The 20,571-nt window shown below is 47.0% G+C and overlaps 1 protein-coding gene across 1 annotated transcript in view; it reads left to right on the forward strand.

Moving 5' to 3' along the window:
• Positions 1 to 18,858: 18,858 nt before the first annotated feature.
• LOC119963373 (ADP/ATP translocase 4-like) overlaps positions 18,859 to 20,571 on the forward strand; it is a 107,546-nt gene continuing 105,833 nt past the window's right edge. The window contains exon 1 of the mRNA XM_038792407.1: positions 18,859 to 19,214. Within this exon, the coding sequence (XP_038648335.1) occupies positions 19,001 to 19,214 (214 nt within the window). The 5' untranslated portion in view covers positions 18,859 to 19,000. The remainder of the gene's footprint in view (positions 19,215 to 20,571) is intronic.

Here is a 20,571-nt window from a genome sequence, read left to right on the forward strand (position 1 = left end):
CCACGACCGTCAGTGTGCCCCCGTCCCGCCTCCATCTTTTGAAGGTGGTATCTAGCATGGCTGGGGGGAATCTGTAATTGCCGCAGATGGGGCCATGGGGTACTTTTTTTGGTTATCCTGAAGTGCTGTCTCAACTGGGTCCACATTCTCAGCGTGGCCACTACCACTGAGCTCATTCTGTATCTTGCCGAGGAGGAGTGCTGCTGTGGCCAGGGCCCAGAGAGTCGTTCCTTTACAGGATGCCCCCTCCATTTGTACTCTATCTGTGTCGGGTTCTTGTGCCCATCCCCTCACTTTTTCTGTCATTGCTGCCCAGTGGTAATATCGTAGGTTCGGTAAAGCCAAGCCCCCTTTGAGTTTTCCTCTTTGCAGTGTTGGTTTAGGAATTCTCGGGTTCTTCCCCCCCCCCCCCCCAACACAAATACCATGATTAGATGGTCTACGTTTTGGAAAAAGGCCTTGGGGATGATGATCGGAATGGATCGAAACAGGAAGAGGAACCTTGACAGTAAATTCATCTTAATCATCTGCACTCTCCACGCCACGGAGACTGGGAGTGAGCCCCACCGTTGAAGGTCTTTTCTTTCTTCCTCCACCTGTGGATCTGTGTCTAGTCTCTGGCTATTTGGATCCCCAAGTAACGGAATCTGTTCTGGGCCATTTTAAACGGGAGCCACTCCAGCTCTGTCCCTCCCCCTTTTGGGTTCACTGGGAATGCCTCGCTTTTGCCCAGGTTATGTTTGTAGCCCGAGAAGGTTCCAAACTCTTTCAGTATTCACAGTATTGCCTTCAGTCCCCCCTGTGGCTTTGAGACATAGAGGGTCATCTGCATAGAGTGAAACTCTGTGCTCTCTGTCTCCTCTCCGAACTCCCTTCCAGCTTTTCGCGTCCCACAGGGCTATCGCCAGGGGTTCAATCACTAGTGTGAACAAGAGTGGGGACAAGGGGCAGCCCTGACTTGTTCCTCACTGTAGCTGGAAGTATTCAGAGCTGGTGGTGTTAGTTCAGACACTCGCTTTGGGAGCGTTGTACAAGAGCCTCACCCAGGTGGTGAACCCCGTTCCTAGCCCAAACCATTCCAGTACCTCAAGGAGATAGCTCCATTCGACTCTGTCGAAGGCCTTTTTTGTGTCCAGGGAGACGATCACCTCGGGTGTTCTCTCCCCGGGGGGGGGGGGGGGGGGGGTCATTATTACATTCAGCAGCCGCGCAATGTTCACTGAGCTGCCTACCCTTAACAAAGCCAGGTTGGTCATCTGCGACCACCTCTGGTAAGCAGCCCTCCAGCCTTTTGGCCAGGACCTTTGCGAGTATTTTCACGTCCACATTCTGCAGTGAAATGGGTCTGTATGATCCACATTCCGGCAGGTCTTTATCTTTTTTGGGTATCAATGAGATTGTGGCCTGCGCTAGTGTTGGGGGCAAGGTGCCCCTTGCCAGTGAGTCCGCGAACATGTCCGTTAGATGTGGGGCCAGAACCATAGGTTCATCCCGGGGAACATGGATGGGGGATTTCGGGGATGGTATAGAGCGGGCATTAGACAGCTGAGGGACCTGTTTATCGACGGAAGATTTGCGAGCCTGGGGGAGTTGGAGGAGAAATTTGGGCTCCCGCCGGGAAACATGTTTAGATATCTGCAGGTAAAGGCATTTGCTAGACGGCAGGTGGAGGGATTCCCTGCGCTCCCCGCGAGGGGGGGGGGGTGAGTGACAGGGTGCTCTCGGGGGTCGGGGAGGGGAAGATATCCGATATCTACAAGCTTATGCAGGAGGTGGAAGAGGCGTCAGTAGAGGAGCTGAAAACGAAGTGGGAGGGGGAACTGGGGGAACAGATCGAAGACGGGACATGGGCTGATGCCCTGGAGAGGGTAAATTCTTCCTCCTCATGTGCGTGGCTTAGCCTCATCCAATTCAAGGTGCTGCATAGGGCCCACATGAGTGGGACGAGGATGAGTAGGTTCTTTGGGGGTGAAGATAGGTGTGTCAGGTGCTCGGGGAGTCCAGCGAACCATGCCCATATGTTCTGGGCATGCCCGGCATTGGAGGAGTTCTGCAAGGGGGTGGCGAGGACGGTGTCAAGGGTGGTGGGATCCAGGGTCAACCCAGGATGGGGACTCGCGATCTTTGGAGTTGGGGTAGAGCCGGGAGTGCAGGAGGCGAAAGAGGCCGGTGTGCTGGCCTTTGCGTCTATAGTAGCCCGGCGAAGGATTTTGCTACAGTGGAAGGACGCGAGGCCCCCAAGCGTGGAGACCTGGATCAATGACATGGCGGGCTTCATTAAGCTTGAGAAGGTTAAATTCGCCCTGAGAGGATCGGTGCAAGGGTTCTTTAAACGGTGGCAACCTTTCCTCGACTTTCTGGCTCAACGATAGGGTACTGGGACAGTAGCAGCAGCAACCCGGGGGGGGGGGGGGGGGGGGGGGGGACGTTGATTATGTTTGCTTATTTTATTTAAATTTGATTTATTTAATTTTAATTTATGGTTAAGTTCTCTTGTTGGGGGGGGTGGGGGGAGTGTGATACATGTGATGTTACGGTATGGGGGGAATTGTGGGTGTTATGGGGCTGTTAGTTGCATATTAATGCTTGTTGCTATACTTGTTATATTTTTATATTTTCTGTAAAAAATTCCAATAAAAATTATTTTTAAAAAAGATGTGGGGCCAGGACTGGTGCAAATGTTTTGTAGTAGTCCGCCAGGAACCCGTCAGGTCCCGATGCCTTCACCGCTTGCATGGAGCTGATGCTCTCCATGATTTCTCCCAGGTGCTTTCAGCTCCTCCCCGTCTGTCTTCCCCCACCACTGGTAGTTCCAGTCCGTCTAGGAACTGTTTCATTCCCGCATCCTCGCCGGGGGGGCTCGGAGGTGTACAGTTCCAGCTAGAAGGTCTCAAATGCTCGATTGACCTCCTTTGGCTCTGTTACGAGTCTGCCTCTGCTATCCTTAACCTGCGCTATTTCTTTCGTGGCTGCCTGCTTTCTTAGCTGGTGAGCCAATAGGCGGCCAGCCTGGTCTCCGTGTTCGTAGAAGGTCCCCCGTGTATGGCGGAGTTGGTACACTGCTTACTATTTGAAAGCAGGTTAAAGTCCATTTGCTTTTTCCCCTCCGCCAGCAGCCTTACAGTCGGGGCCTCGGAATATTTTCTATCGACTTCCACAATGGAGTCCACTATCTGTTGCCTGGCCACCCTCTCTTCCCTATCTCTACTTGCCTTGTAGGCTATGATCTTTCCTCTGATCACGGCCTTCAATGCCTCCCAAAACGTGGAGGATGAGACCTCACCATTTTGGTTGTTACTAACGTAATCGCCTATGGCCCGCGATATTTTTTGGCTGAAGGCCTTGTTTGCCCGGAGGTCCGTGTCCAGCCTCCACATGGGGCTCTGGGCCCGGCCTGTCTCCAACCTCACATCCATATAGTGTGGAGCGTGGTCAAAGATGACAATCGTGGAGTAATCTGTTCCCGTGATTCCTGGAAGCACCAATTTCCCCACTGCAAAGAAGTTGATACGGGTAATTCCCTTGTGTACTTGCGAAAAGAATGAGAACTCCTTTTCTCCTGGGTGCAGGAACCTCCATGGGTCCACCGCCTCCATTTGTTCCATGAAGGCTCCTAGCTCCCTAGCTATGCCAGACTTTTACCCCGTTCTGGGGTTTGATCGGTCTTTCAGTGGATCCAGCACACAGTTAAAGTCGCCCCTCATAATCAGTCGATGTGTGTCAAGGTCGGGGATTTCCTCCATGGTCTTCTTTATGAATTCTGTGTTGTCCCGTTGGGAGCGTACATGTTTGCCAGTACAACCTGTGCCCCTTCCAGGATACCGCTGACCATGAAGTACCTTCCCCTGGGTCCGTAACTGTCTTGGTTTCCGTAAACTCGTCCTTTTGCTAATTAATATTGCTACCCCCCTGCCCCTCGTCCCGTAGCATGAATGGTACGTCAGTCCCACCCAGCCCTTCAGTCGATCCTTCTCCCTCGGGCGCGTCTCTTGTAGGTAGATTATGTCTGCATTTAGGCTTCTTAGGTGGGCGAAGACTCTGGATCTTTTCACTGGGCCGTTGAGTCCCTTTACATTCCAGGTAACGCTCCTGGTGTGGGGTTTGTGACACCCCGCCCAGTCCTGTGGGATCATCCATACTTACCTGGTGGATGCACCCCTGCACTTCGGAGTTTCCCTTTGCCAGGTGGCCATCCAAAATGGCAAGGGTCGCCGCTCTCACCATGGGGTCGGGCCCCAGCTCTCCAGGGTTTCCCTTTGTCCAGGGGGCACCCAATGTGGCCGCCAGCTGTGTGTACATCACATGGGTGCGCCCCTGCACTCCGGGGTCTTCCTTCGCCCTCCTGAGTGGCTGTTTGCAGCGCCATCTTGGTTCCTCGCCCTACTCCATGCCCGCCGAGGCCTATGTCTGTACTGCTTTACTATCTCACCCTTCTCTTTGCTTCGCTTTTGTTCTGCGCTCTCCCTCTGACTCCTCGGCCCTTCCCAGCCCCCGACCCTCTGTTCCCCCCCCCCCTTCTGCCCCCCTCCCCTCCTTGTGCCAGGCACTCCCTCTCCCCTGAGAGCCGCGCCATGGCCCTCCTTCATTCCTGCCCTCCTGTGTTGACCTTCCTCGCTAGTACGGTGGCCCTCCTCCCCGTATTCGCCCAGTTCTGGCCCTGTTTATGATCATGCATCTTAATTAAATCCATTTCTGATGTCATCAGCTGTCACATTATTAGTTGATCTTGTTACCTGTATATACTCTTAATTAACTGCTGTTAGTTCTAATTCTATTTTGATGTTTAGCTAGTTGCTCTGGTCTTTGACTCCATACTGTATTTTAAATTTCATTATTGTTATATATGAAGAAGATTAACTTATAATACATTTTTTTCTACCTCTTGGATCAAGTTACCACATCTTTTTGGCGATGAGAATAAAAATATTCTAGTTTCAGGGCATCCCAAAGCTTTACTAAGTTTACCGAGGCAAGACAAGTAAGGGTCTATCGGTGAGTTTGTGGAAGAGAACGTGAACTGGACTGAATATGTGGAAAGTTAGAACACTTTTTCTTGGCAAATGGGATCGCAGATGAGGCTAGAAAGCACTCAAATCTGCTGAATGTTACAAGCCAGTGAGAAATTTAGCTACACCACAGAAACCAGGGGATATTTCATTTGCAGATTTAGTTGCACTCATTCAGAATCACCACAATCTTAAGCCCGCAGTAATTGTACAACGTTTGAAAATCCACAGTCATGTTTGGAAGACGGAACAGTCTGTAGCTAACTTTGTTGCTGAATTGAGCCAGCACTCTGAACATTGCAAGTTCCGGGCAGGTTTGAAGACATGCTTCCAGATAGACTAGTTTGTGGCATTAATGAGGACAGTATTCAGTCGTGTTTGCTAGGAGAAGCTACACTTACTTTTAAGTTAGCTCTAGAAATTTCTCAGGGCATGGAAATGGCTGCCAATAATGCAAAAGATATTCAGAAGGCCAATGGCGGCACGTAGGCAGGTACACTGCTTCAAATAAAGAAAGAAGCTGCAAATTAAACGGTGAAGACAGTGGAGTGTTTTGCGTGTGGATCATCGTATGTTTATGGACACTTGTCACCAGTGGAACAAGAGGCATTTAGTGAAGAAGTGCCAGGGTGCTAAGAGAAAGTCAAAGGCTGAGCTGGGAACTTCCAATGCAAGGAAGGCTCAACCCACAGTGCTTCACTTGGAAAGCTCAGACCAGGCACAGGAGCACTATTACAACATGTTTAATATGAGTGAGGGGCGTACAGCGCCTATTTATGCTACAGTGGAGGGCAATTGACAAACAAAATCAAGATTGATTGGTTACAGGATTGATACAGGAGCCTTTGCATCCGCAATCAGTGAGGAGACCTTCAAGATGATTTGGGGCTCTAAGCCGGCACTAACCCTTACTTAGGGCAGAAATCAACCTTTGGACGTACACCAGTGAGATTATATCATTGCTTGGAGCATTAGGAGTCAAAATTGCAAATAACAGTCAAGAAGGAAGAGCATGGCTCCTGGTAATAAAGGCATGGGCCTAGTCTGCTGAGACATGACTGGCTCAAGAATATTCAGTTGGACTGGGGTGAGATAAAGTACACAAAGGTGACGGGATGTCATTCAGAAATAGCCTGAGGTTTTCAAAGATGAATAGGGTACATTACAAGGCACTACAGTTAAATTGTTCGTAGATCCTCAAGCTACTCGCTTTTTCAACAGTGCCTAGGCCATGAAAGGCAAAGTAGAGTGGAGGAGTCATCAGTGTTATTGTGCAGATCACAGTGTAGTCACATAGTTCCTGAAGACTGACGTCTAATTAAGGCATTAGTCTCATTGCATTTCTCTCTTTAAGGGGTATTCCAATTTAAGGGTGTCAAGTATTATCGAGAATTACGATTATGCATCTTATTTAAATCTATTGCTGATGTCACCGGTAGAGTCTGTGAAATCATTAGTTGTTACCTGCGTATATTCATATTTAACTGTCATTAGTTCTAATTCTATTCTGTTACTTCGATGTTTAGCTGGTTGCTCCCTGTTGAGAGTAAATACCATATTTTAAACGTTATTTTTTATATATTAAAGAAGATTAAAACTAAATTTTTAGGTCAAGTTACCACAATCTTCCTTTGTGCTTGGTATAACTCCAGTCAGTGGAGTATTTCCCCCTGATTCCCATTGTCCAATTTTGCTGCGGCTTTTTGATGCCATACTTGGACCTTGATGCTAAGGTCATTCATTCAACTCTCCTCTGGAAGTCAGCTGTTTTGTCCATATCTGGGCAAAGGCTGCATACCAAAACTGGACATTGTTGAGCACATTATTGATGGGCAAGTGCCACTTGATAGCGCTATTGATTGAGATTTTCAATTACATTGCTGATGAATAACAGTAGACTGGGCGATGATTGGCTGATTTTGGATTTGTCCTGCTTTTGTAGATAGTAAAACCTGGGCAATTTTCTACATCGTCAGTGTTGTAGCTGGACTGGAACAACTTGGCTAGCGGTGTTGCTAGTTCTGGAACACAAGTCTGCTCCACAGTACTACAGCTGGATTGTTGTCGGGACCCATAATCTTTGCTGTATCCAGTGTGCTCGGTCATCTCTTGATATCACATTCAGTGACTTAATTAGCTGAGGTCTGGCAGCTGTGATGGTGGGAAGCTCTGGAAGAGGCTGAGATAGAGCATCCAGTCAGCGCTTCTGATTGCAGATCGTTCCAAATTGTTCAGCCTTCTCTTTTACATTGTCATGCTGGATTCTGCCATCATTGGGACAAATGGATGTGTCCAGTGGGCAGAACTTTGATTTGATCTGTTAATTATGAAATTACTTTGTTCTAACTATAACCTGCTGCTCTCGCTGCTTAGCAGGTATGTCATAGTCCTATATTGTCATTTCACCAGATTGATACCTCATTTTAGGCATTTTGGACCTGTTCTGTAATGCTCTCTCCTACACTCCATTGAACTAGAGTTGGTTCTCTGTCTTGACGATGTCTTGTGATGGCGGCATGGTAGCACAGTGGTGAGCACTGTTGCTTCACAGCGTCAAGGACCTGGGTTCAATTGCCCAGACTCGATGGGCCGAATCGCCCCCTTTTGCACTGTAATTCTATGAGTAAGGGATATGTCAAGGCATGAGGTTATCTATTCTGGTAGAGTACAGTTTTGCTGATGGCGCACAGACCTGATGGATGCTTAGTTTTGAGCTGCCAGATCTGTTCTGAATTTATCCCATTTAGCATGATGGTAGTGTCATGCAACAAAATGGAGAATATATTCAGTTTGAAAATGGAACTTCGTCTCCATCAGGACTGTGCGGTGGTCAATCGTCGTGAAAAGATGCATCTGTAATATATTGATGAGGATAAGGTCAAGTATGTTTTCCCCTTATAGTGGTTCTGTCACTACATTCCATAAGCTCAGTTTGAAAGCCTAGTCTTCACGACTCAGCTGGTTCAGGCAATAGTATTTCTATTGAGCAACATTGAAGTCCCCCACCTAGAGTCAATTTTATGATCTTGATATTCTTAGTGCTTCTTCCCAGTGATGTTCAACATGGTGGAGTACTGATTCAAAAGCTGAGGGAGAGAAGTAGCTGGTAATCAGCAGGAGATTTACTTGCCTATGTTTGGCCTGATGCTGAGACTTTATGGGGTCTGGAATCAATGTTGATGACTCACAAGACTGCTCCTACCCAGCAGTGTACAACTGCTGAATTCTAGCTGAAAGATATAATTCTGAGTACAACTACGTTAGGTTTAACTGATCTGTGGGACAGTCCTCAGAAGTTTGGCACAAATTGCAAGATGTTGGAGGAGGACTTTGCAAGGCAACAGGGGTGGTTGCCTGTTGTATTCTGTGATGCTTGGGTCATGGTCAGGTGATCCCATCTGGTTTCATTCTCATTTGACTTTTATGTAGTGCTTTGATATAACTAAAGATTGCAAGGTCACTTCAGGGAGCAGTTAAAAGTTAACCCACATATAGTTATGAGTCTGGAATCAGGCCAGGTACGGAGCAGATTTTCTTCCTGGAAGGACATTAGTAAAACAGGTAGTTTCATAGATTTCATGGAATTTACAGTGCAGAAGGAGGCCATTCGGCCCATCGAGTCTGCACCGGCTCTTGGAATGAGCACCCTACCCAAGCCCATACCTCCACCCTATCCCCATAACCCAGTAACCCCACCTAACACTAAGGGCAATTTGGACCCCGAGGGCAATTTAGCCTGGCCAATTCACCTAACCTGCACATCTTTGGACTGTGGGAGGAAACCGGAGCACCCGGAGGAAACCCACGCACACACGGGGAGAACGTGCAGACTCCACACAGACAGTGACCCAAGCCGGGATTTGAACCTGGGACCCTGGAGCTGTGAAGCATTTGTGCTAACCACTATGCTACCGTACTGCCCATTTTAGCAACTATTTAGTTCTATTTTAACAACACTCCAGAAGTTTCATGGTCACCATTACTGATACTAGTGTTATAATCGATCGTGGAAATTCCACTGGCGTAAAAATCATTTGGGGACTCCTGTGCTATTCTCTATCCCTTCTGCTGTTCTCACGCCTCAAAAATGAATGCAGAAAATGACCCCCCCCCCCTACCGGCCCGATGTTTTATATTGAAAATGACCACCAGGATAAGTTTAAAAGTGACTGACAAGTGAACGAAAGAGCAGTTCTTAATATGGCCTAACATATATATAGCTTTGTAATTTACTATGAAAATAGAGCTGTGCTACCTGGAAATAATACACCAGTGGAAACAACTTAAATGAGTATAAATGACCAATCCCCTGAACTATTCACAGATGGCCAGACATGATTTGTTATTCAGGAAAGTGCAGATCAAGCAATTAAACTGGATCCTGGCTGAAATGGGCCCGCACCAACCATGTAATCTAATCAGGGTAATGTCCTAGCTCCAACCATCTTCAGCTGCTTCATCAATGACCTCCCTTCCATCATAAGGTCAGAAGTGGGAATGTTTGTAGATGACTGCACAATGTTCAAGACCATTCGCAACTCCTCAGATAATGAAGCGGTACACGTGCAAATGCAGAAAGACCTGGACAATATCCAGGCTTGAGCTGACAAGTGGCAACTTACATTTGTGCCAGACTAAGACCATCTCCTACAAGAGAGGATGTAACCACCACCCCTTGACATTCAATGGATTTAGCATCGCTGAATCCCCCACAATCAACATCCTGGGGGTTACCATTGATCAGAAACTGAACTGGACTAGCCACATTAATACTTATCAGGGCAGGTTAAAGACTAGGAATTCTACAGTGAGTAACTCACCTCCTGACCCCCCCCCCCCCCCACCCCCCACCTCAAGCCTGCCCACCATCTGCAAGGCACAAATCGGGAGTGTAATGGAATGGTAGCACAGTGGTTAGCACTGTTGCTGCACACCACTAGTTGTGTGGAGTCTGCACGTTCTCCACGTGCCTGCATGGGCTTCCTCCCAGAAGTCCCGAAAGATGTGCTGTTAGGTAATTTGGACATTCTGAATTCTCCCTCCGTGTACCCGAGCAGGCACCGGAATGTGGTGACTAGGGGATTTTCACAATAACTTCATTGCTTGTTAATGTAAGCCTACTTGTGACAATAATAACAATTATTAAATACTCTCCACTTGCCTGGATGAGTGCAGCTCCAACAACACAAGAAGCTGGGCACCATCCAGGACAAAGCCGCCTGGTTGATTGCTCCCCATTCCACAAACATTCAAACACTCCACCATAGACGAACAGTGGGAGCAATGTGTACCATCTGCAAGATGCACTGCAGTAACTCACCAAAGTTCCTTAGACAACACCTTCCTAACCCACAAACACAACCATCTCGAAGGACAATACCAACAGATAAGGGCAGCATGGTAGCATTGTGGATAGCACAATTGCTTCACAGCTCCAGGGTCCCAGGTTTGATTCCGGCTTAGGTCACTGTGCGGAGTCTGCACATCCTCCCCGTGTGTGCGTGGGTTTCCTCCGGGTGCTCCGGTTTCCTCCCACAGTCCAAAGATATGCAGGTTAGGTGGATTGGCCATGATAAATTGCCCTTAGTGTCCAAAATTGCCCTTCGTGTTGGGTGGGGTTACTGGGTTATGGGGATAGGGTGGAGGTGTTGACCTTGGGTCGGGTGCTCTTTCCAAGAGCCGGTGCAGACTCGATGGACCGAATGGCCTCCTGCACTGTAAATTCTATGATAACTAGGGATCGCACCACCTGGAGGTTCCCCACCAAGTCACTCGCCACCCTGACTTTGAAATAAGAACATAAGAACTAGGAGCAGGAGTAGGCCATCTGGCCCCTCGAGCCTGCTCCGCCATTCAATTAGATCATGGCTGATCTTTTGTGGACTCAGCTCCACTTTCCGGCCCGAACACCATAACCCTTAATCCCTTTATTCTTCAAAAAACTATCTATCTTTACCTTAAAAACATGTAATGAAGGAGCCTCAACTACTTCACTGGGCAAGGAATTCCATAGATTCACAACCCTTTGGGTGAAGAAGTTCCTCCTAAACTCAGTCCTAAATCTACTTCCCCTTATTTTGAGGCTATGCCCCTAGTTCTGCTGTCACCCGCCAGTGGAAACAACCTGCCCGCATCTATCCTATCTATTCCCTTCATAATTTTAAATGTTTCTATAAGATCCCCCCTCATCCTTCTAAATTCCAACGAGTACAGTCCCAGTCTACTCAACCTCTCCTCATAATCCAACCCCTTCAGCTCTGGGATTAACCTAGTGAATCTCCTCTGCACACCCTCCAGCGCCAGTACGTCCTTTCTCAAGTAAGGAGACCAAAACTGAACACAATACTCCAGGTGTGGCCGCACTAACACCTTATACAATTGCAACATAACCTCCCTAGTCTTAAACTCCATCCCTCTAGCAATGAAGGACAAAATTCCATTTGCCTTCTTAATCACCTGTTGCACTTGTAAACCAACCTTCTGTGACTCATGCACTAGCACACCCAAGTCTCTCTGAACAGCGGCATGCTTTAATATTTTATCGTTTAAATAATAATCCCGTTTGCTGTTATTCCTACCAAAATGGATAACCTCACATTTGTCAACATTGTATTCCATCTGCCAGACCCGAGCCCATTCACTTAACCTATCCAAATCCCTCTGCAGACTTCCAGTATCCTCTGCACTTTTCGCTTTACCACTCATCTTAGTGTCATCTGCAAACTTGGACACATTGCCCTTGGTCCCCAACTCCAAATCATCAATGTAAATTGTGAACAATTGTGGGCCCAACACGGATCCCTGAGGGACACCACTAGCTACTGATTGCCAACCAGAGAAACACCCATTTATCCCAACTCTTTGCTTTCTATTAATTAACCAATCCTCTATCCATGCTACTACTTTACCCTTAATGCCATGCATCTTTATCTTATGCAGCAACCTTTTGTGTGGCACCTTGTCAAAGGCTTTCTGGAAATCCAGATATACCACATCCATCGGCTCCCCGTTATCTACTGCACTGGTAATGTCCTCAAAAAATTCCACTAAATTAGTTAGGCATGACCTGCCTTTTACGAACCCATGCTGCGTCTGCCCAATGGGACAATTTCTATCCAGATGCCTCGCAATTTCTTCCTTGATGATAGATTCCAGCATCTTCCCTATTACCGAAGTTAAACTCACTGGCCTATAATTTCCTGCTTTCTGCCTACCTCCTTTTTTAAACAGTGGCGTCACGTTTGCTAATTTCCAATCCACCGGGACCACCCCAGAGTCTAGTGAATTTCGGTAAATTATCACTAGTGCATCTGCAATTTCCCTAGCCATCTCTTTTAGCACTCTGGGATGCATTCCATCAGGGCCAGGAGACTTGTCTACCTTTAGCCCCATTAGCTTGCCCATCACTCCCTCCTTAGTGATAACAATCCTCTCAAGGTCCTCACCTGTCATAGCCTCATTTCTATCAGTCGCTGGCATGTTATTTGTGTCTTCCACTGTGAAGACCGACCCAAAAAACCTGTTCAGTTCCTCAGCCATTTCCTCATTTCCCATTATTAAAACTCCCTTCTCATCCTCTAAAAGACCAATATTTACCTTAGCCACTCTTTTTTGTCTTATATATTTGTAAAAACTTTTACTGTCTGTTTTTATATTCTGAGCAAGTTTACTCTCATACTCTATCTTGCTCTTCTTTATAGCTTTTTTAGTAGCTTTCTGTTGCCCCCTAAAGATTTCCCAGTCCTCTAATCTCCCAGCAATCTTTGCCACTTTATATGCTTTTTCCTTCAATTTGATACTCTCCCTTATTTCCTTAGATATCCACGGTCGATTTTCCCTCTTTCTTCCGTCCTTCCTTTTTGTTGGTATAAACCTTTGCTGAGCACTGTGAAAAATCACTTGGAAGGTTCTCCACTGTTCCTCAACTGTTCCACCATAAAGTCTTAGCTCCCAGTCTACCTTAGCTAGTTCTTCTCTCATCCCCTTGTAATCTCCTTTGTTTAAACACAAAACACTAGTATTTGATTTTACTTTCTCACCCTCCATCTGTATTTTAAATTCCACCATATTGTGATCACTCCTTCCAAGAGGATCCCTAACTATGAGATCATGAATCAATCCTGTCTCATTACACAGGACAAGATCTAGGACCGCTTGTTCCCTCGTAGGTTCCATTACATACTGTTCTAGAAAACTATCGCGGATACATTCTATAAACTCCTCCTCACGGTTGCCTTGACCGACCTGGTTAAACCAATCGACATGTAGATTAAAATCCCCCATGATAACTGCTGTACCATTTCTACATGCATCAGTTATTTCTTTGTTTATTGCCTGCCCCACCATCTCGTTACTATTTGGTGGCCGATAGACTACTCCTATCAGTGACTTTTTCGCCTTACTATTCCTGATTTCCACCCAAATGGATTCAACCTTATCCTCCATAGCACCGATGTCATCCCTTACTATTGCCCGGATGTCATCCTTAAATAACAGAGCAACACCACCTCCCTTACCATCCACTCTGTCCTTCCGAATAGTTTGATACCCTCGGATATTTAACTCCCAGTCGTGACCATCCTTTAACCATGTTTCAGTAATGGCCACTAAATCATAGTCATTTACGATGATTTGTGCCACCAACTCATTTACTTTATTCCGAATACTACGAGCATTCAGGTAAAGAACACTTATGTTGGTTTTTTTACCTCTGTTTTGAATCTTAACATCTCCAGTTTTATTCTTTTTGTTATTACTGGGCCTATTCACTGTGCTCCCCTCAGTCACTGTACCTTGTACTGTCGCCCTTATGGATTTCTGACTATGTCTTCTCTGCCTTGCACTTTTCCCCTTACTTCCTTTTGTTTCTGTCCCTGTTTTACTACCTTCCAACTTCCAGCATTGGTTCCCATCCCCCTGCCACATTAGTTTAAACCCTCCCCAACAGCTCTATAAAACACCCCCCCTAGGACATTGGTTCCAGTCCTGGCCAAGTGCAGACCGTCCGGTTTGTACTGGTCCCACCTCCCCCAGAACCGGTCCCAATGCCCCAGGAATTTGAATCCCTCCCTCTTGCACCATCTCTCGAGCCACGCATTCATCCTATCTATCCTGACATTCCTACTCTGACTAGCTCGTGGCACTGGTAGCAATCCTGAGATTACTACCTTTGAGGTCCTACTTTTTAGTATAACTCCTAACTCCCTGAATTCCGCTTGTAGGACCTCATCCCGTTTTTTACCTATATCGTTGGTGCCTATGTGCACCACGACAGCTGGCTGTTCACCCTCCCCCCCCAGAATGTCCTGCAGCCGCTCCGAGACATCCTTGACCCTTGCACCAGGGAGGCAACATACCATCCTGGAGTCTCGATTGCGTCCACAGAACCGCCTGTCTATTCCCCTTACGATCGAGTCCCCTATCACTATAGCCCTGCCATTTTTCTTCCTGCCCTGCTGTGCAGCAGAGCCAGCCACGGTGCCATGAACCTGGCTGCTGCTGCCTTCCCCTGGTGAGCCATCTTCCTCAACAGTATCCAAAGCGGTATATCTGTTTTGCAGGGAGATGACCGCAGGGGACACCTGCACTGCCTTCCTACTCTTGCTCTTTCTTTTGGTCACCCATTTTCTATCTCCCTCAGTAACCTTCACCTGCGGTGTGACCAACTCGCTAAACGTGCTATCCACGACCTCCTCAGCATCGCGGATGCTCCAAAGTGAGTCCATCCGCAGCTCCAGAGCCGTCAAGCAGTCTAACAAGAGCTGCAACTGAAATATATCGCCGCTCCTTCACTGTCGCTGGGGCAACATCCTGGAACTCCCTCCCTAGACAGCACAGTGGGTGTACCTATACCCCAAGGACTGCTGCAGTTCAAGAAGGAAACTCATCACCATCTTCTGAAGGGCAGCTAGGGATGGGCAATAAATGCTGGCATAACCAGCGACGCCCACATCCCGTTTAAAAAAATATATATATAATTTTAATCACTGAACAATGGACCTGGAACTTGGGGTTCCGATCATTTTTTGATTGGAGCCCATTGGATAGCAAACTAACCCTTTTGTGTTAAGAATCTGTTTTTCCAGGCACAAACAGACCAGAAAGAATTAGTCGGTAACAGCGAGAAGAGAACTTGCAGTCACTCGCTGGCCTTTCCGTAAGCCTGTGACCTATCTGACTAGCAAAGCACCACAAGCAATGTTTTCAACATAAACCAAGCACCTGCTGACTCCATAATAAAAAATATATAGTTTATCATGTATTTAAATTGTTTCTATGCTGAATCTGGATCATAAAATCACCAAACATGGCTTGAAACTATCCAGTGCATCAACCTACAAGAGCTGTATATGATTGACTTTGTTTTTGGGCACCCAACAATTTAACCACCCCTCCCTCCTTGTAACTAAATATCTTGGATGTATTTGAGTTTGGTGTTAAGTAAAATAAAAACTTCCCTCTTTTGAAACTTACCGGTTTTCATGTATCTTTTATGGTTACAACACTTAAGAGGTTAAATAATAATAATCACTTGTCACAAGTAGGCTTCAATGACGTTACTGTGAAAATCCCCTAGTCACCACATTCCGTTGCCTGTTCAGGGAGGCCGGTCCGAGAATTGAACCCACGCTGCTGGCCTTGTTCTGCATTACAAGCCAGCTATTTAGCCCCCTGTGCTAAACCAGCCTCTTGCTAAACCAGCCAAAAAGCAAATTTGAAGTACCTGTTGTGTTCAATCAAGAGGTGAAAGGAGCGAACGAGAAGCTATTGTACCACTCATCACCTGGCCACACACAGCACTCGCTTTTAATACTTTATTCAGAATCAATATGGAGGCTTTGGGTAGGCTGCAGAACGACGGCTTCTCGCGCATGCGCAAACGAACCTTCCCGGTCTGTGCGCTTCTTGCGCAACTGCGCATGTGCGGTACCTTTAGAAAGATGGCCGCCGATCAAAATTGTTCTCTGCTCTGGGATCTTGGCCTCATGGTGACTACTTGCGCTTCTCTTACCTTTTCTTGCTGGTTGGAGTGTGTTTTCCTCACATTATTTACCGAATTTGTCCAGGACTGCCTGGAAGTTGCTCCTGTTTTGCCATTTGGAGAACTTGAATCTTTTAATTCAAGGTAGAAGACTCCACACCGCAGTCCTTGCATGAACAAGAAGTGACTCCAGTGTCACAAGCCTCCGTGGCGACCTCATGGACAGCCTCCACGATAGAAGCAATGCAAGACTCCAACGTGCAGGAACAAGGCCATGAGGGTCTAGCAACCTCCTCTGACCAACTAGCAGCAGATGATGCAAGTCTGCCATGCTCAAGTACACAGCAAGAAGACTATGACAGTCTACCATGCTCCAGTGCACAGCAGGACGACCATGACGGTCTATCATGCTCCAGTGAAGAACAAAGCGATGATGACAGTCCAAGCTCAAATGAAGAACAACAGCAAGACAATGACAGTCCATCCACATTGTTTGCGCCACAAGAAGACTCTGACAGTATACCCAGCCCAAGTGAACAACAAGAAGCTACTGAAGCTCTATCCACTGTATGTGAGACGAGTGACGACAGCATCCCACTTCCCATACAAGATGTGCAAAGTGACAGACCTCAGCTGGTGTGCACAGAGGAACTCGACGATCACTGTGAGACCACTGGTGACTCCGGTGACACCACGATACTTCCAACCTCATTCGCTCGAACCTTTCCACAAGTCAATGCATTCCTGCATGTTCCGACTCCAGACGTACAGCTTCAAGAAATCTCAGCAAACTCCAGTGAACCTGCTTAGACTCCGGACGGGGAGCACCGACAAACCACAGCTGACTCAGGTGACACAAACCAGACTCCAGACGGGGAGCATCAACAAACCAACGCTGACTCAGGTGAAACAGACCAAACTCCAGATGTGGAGCAACCAAACTGCGACTCTGATTGACATAAGCCGGACTTTACTCCAGACAGGGAGTGCCACAACCTCAGTGACGGCACGCTCAGGTGACAGCAGATGCCACAACGACAGGAGATGGATCACTTGACACTTACACTGAGTCAGTAATAACAAGTAGTGGCTACAGTCCAAGAGGAATACACCAATATTCACCACAGCTATATCCTTCCAAGCCATACCCACACATTTTTTCCACACCAGCAGTGGAGCCAATGACAGCTTATGCTGGACAAACCCAGTATTCAGGAATGCAGCAGTCTATGCAGCATATTCTCAAACAGGCCAGCACTACGGTTGCCCACTAATGGAATCAAGACCGAAGGAGGACTACCGCAAGCGCAATCTGCACTACAGACTGGATGCCTTAGTTACAGCCCAGGATTTGCTGCACCCCAGCCTGGCCGGACGGCATATTCCTATCAGACGGAAGCATTTGGCCAGAACGAGTATGCACAGTATTATCCAACTTCAACATATGGCACATACATGACATCGAATGATACTGTTGATGGTACCTCTTCGACATCAACATCTTATCGGCTACAAGATGCCATCCAACATCACTATCACAAACATCAAAAAAAAGGGACTCCAAATCAGACAGCGAAGTGATTTGACCACTTCTTGATTCCTGTTGCACAGGGACGTTGATGGTGTTCATAAGGACATGCCACCATCATATTCACCAACCCACCAAGAGAGACATTTGACCATGATGATTGATGGTTTTTGGACTCACACAAATGATTTGGACTTATTGTTTAATCAGTTTTCCTGACTTGTACAAACCATAACTTAACTGCCTGCCTTTTGTTCAATTTTCTTTAAGTGTACAGAAAATATGTAACATGTAAAAAAGGGGGATGTGGTGATTTGCATCACTGTAAATACACAAGCGGTTAATGTAACTACATGTAGACTAGCTAGACACTAGAGGGAGCACCAGAGACATGACACACAGACACTCGCCCAATGCATCAGTTAGATAGGACATGACCAATGGGCATTCACGATACATACAGAGGTGACACGACCACAGGAGGGCATTACACCAACCCATATATAAAGGACACCACACACATGATCTGCTTCTTTTCAGTGGAGACAGTCAGTGAGTAGAGACACAGGGTTGATTCAATATCACTCCCACCACGTGGATTGTAGCAGACTGGTTAGTCAGTCGGAGTAGCTATAGAAGGATTAACAGTAGTGGCGAACCCGAGTAATAGAAGTGTAAATAGTTTAATAAACGTGTTGAAGTTATCTCCACGTCTGAACCTTCCTTTGTCAAGTGCACCACAAGGAAGCTGCTTATGCTACACCTAGAGCATAACAAGACAGTAAGAATTTCTGGAAATGCTATGGGGTCCAGGCAGCATGTGTGGCGAGGTAAACCAGGGTCAAGATTTCACTTCTGTGCCTTGTCAAAATTGGAAAAAGCAAAATATAACATAGCAAGTACAAAGGTATAAAAGGAGGACGAAGGTAAAGAACTTGGGACTATTATGTACCTCAAACCTTAAAGTAGTTTCACTAACCGGATACTACCTGATGTGCTGAGCAGGTCCAGCATTTTCTGCTCAGATTTCAAAATTACAGCATTTTGCTCATCGTGTTACGTTTGTTACACTTTGCAGACCTAACAGATCACCCCCGTGATAGAGCCAAACCGGTTGGAAACATTAACTCAGTTCCCCTTCCTTCCCTGTGCTGCCGGGCCAGCTGGGTTCTGCGAGCCTGCTCTGTTTGTAGCCAAGACTGTGACACTATCCTGGCACGTGACGGTTTGTTTCCCGCCTTTTTTGCGGGAAAAAAGTGGGCTGCGCAGTGACGTCACATTGTCCGCGGCACGTGCGCTGTCGTAACAGCCGGCGAGCTCCTCACGTGACCTGAAGGCCTCGGGGCGAGGCGGACAGATCACGTGTCCGGTGCTGCCCTCTCGCTCGGACGCCGGTTAACGGTGCTGGACGCGTGCTGTGTGCATTTCTTTCAATCTATCCATTACACATATAGAAATAAATATATACCGCTCTCGCCGTCAGCCATGGCCGCCGCCGGGTCCAATTTTTTTGACATGGCATCCTTTATCAAAGACCTACTGGCTGGCGGTATCGCCGCTGCTATCTCCAAGACGGCGGTGGCGCCCATCGAAAGGGTCAAGCTGCTGCTGCAGGTCCAAGCGTCAAGCAAGCAGATCAGCGTCGACCAAAGGTACAAGGGAATTATTGACTGCGTGGTCCGGATACCAAAGGAGCAGGGTAAGTCGAAAGCAGGAGTGGGGGAAGTTTTTTTTTAAAAAAACATGCCTAGTTGAAATCTGTGGGCGCCTTGCCACTGATTTCCTTCACGGGAAATCTCTGCGGATCGGATTGTCTACTGTGGTCATTCGGCTGCGGCCTCGGGGCTTTCGACGGCGCGATGGCAAACGTTTTGAATGTGGTGGCGGTTTCGGGGAGGAGGGGAGCCGCGTGCGCGCCACCAGGCCAAACACGTGGCCGCTTCGCCGCCGCCGGACATCAGCCGGAGGTTCACACCTGTCTCCGCCCTGCTCCATTGCCTGCCTCTGCCAGTCTCTTACCGCCGAAGGTTCGAGGTGACGATGACCCACGACTGGCACAACCCGGCGCGTGTGCCGAAGATTCGGATTTTCTTTGAGTATAAACGGGCGTTTAATATATATATATTAAACGGTGTACGCCCATTTTGGTTAAATGGTTCGATGGGCACTCTTCAGAGTGGTTTGCATCACCCTGAAGTGAGTTGCGCTTTTTAAATCAAAGTGTTAAGCATCCTTCCTTACAAGGTGAGACTTGATGGATCTTGGATTGACCGCCACATGATTACACACAAAGCAAGTGACATCTGGATGGAGGTGGATATCTTTTCCAATGATTGATAATGTCAGTCATGCATCCGCTTTGTGCATGGTTAACGTTTTTGACAGTGAAGGAAATTGTTGGAAGCTCCTATATTGTGACCAGAAACGTGCATTTATGTCACTAACGGGAACAATATTATATTCTGCGGTGTTAAGGGTATTACAGAACAATGTTGAAGTTAGGAGAGATTCACTATAAAATGTTCATTTGTGCAATTATGGTTTGTAAAACACCTCATGTTCCTCATCCAGCTTTTTTCCAGGATGGGAGTAGTGCACCTAGAGATTTGAGATTACAATATCCAATACATATAACAATGGATTTCATTGTTGCAGCCCCTGTGCATGCTAAAGTATACCCAGGTATAGTAAAAGTGAAGGATGGGGAAATCACTTCTGGTGTAGGCCAGATATGCTGAACCCAAAGAAAATATAGTGCAGACAATAGCAATGATGCTTTGTCTTGCAATATTGCCTCCATATCTCTGGTCACAAAAAGGGTCATCAGCTGGGCTACTCCATTCAGTTGAAAACTGACTTGTAAATATATCTTGGCCATTGTTTCCTTTTCTGCCCCAAAAACCTTGTCGACGCTGCCAATCATTTGGAATGACATTTTCAAACATCTAATTTAAACACTTTCTGGCCAACAATTATAGAACCTTCCTTTACAGTGCCAAAGCTGCACATGGACCTCTGAATAATTATGCAAAAAAATTGGAACATTGCACAAAGCA

This window comes from Scyliorhinus canicula, chromosome 3, assembly GCF_902713615.1.
Source record: "Scyliorhinus canicula chromosome 3, sScyCan1.1, whole genome shotgun sequence".
In the NCBI taxonomy this organism is placed as follows: domain Eukaryota; kingdom Metazoa; phylum Chordata; class Chondrichthyes; order Carcharhiniformes; family Scyliorhinidae; genus Scyliorhinus; species Scyliorhinus canicula.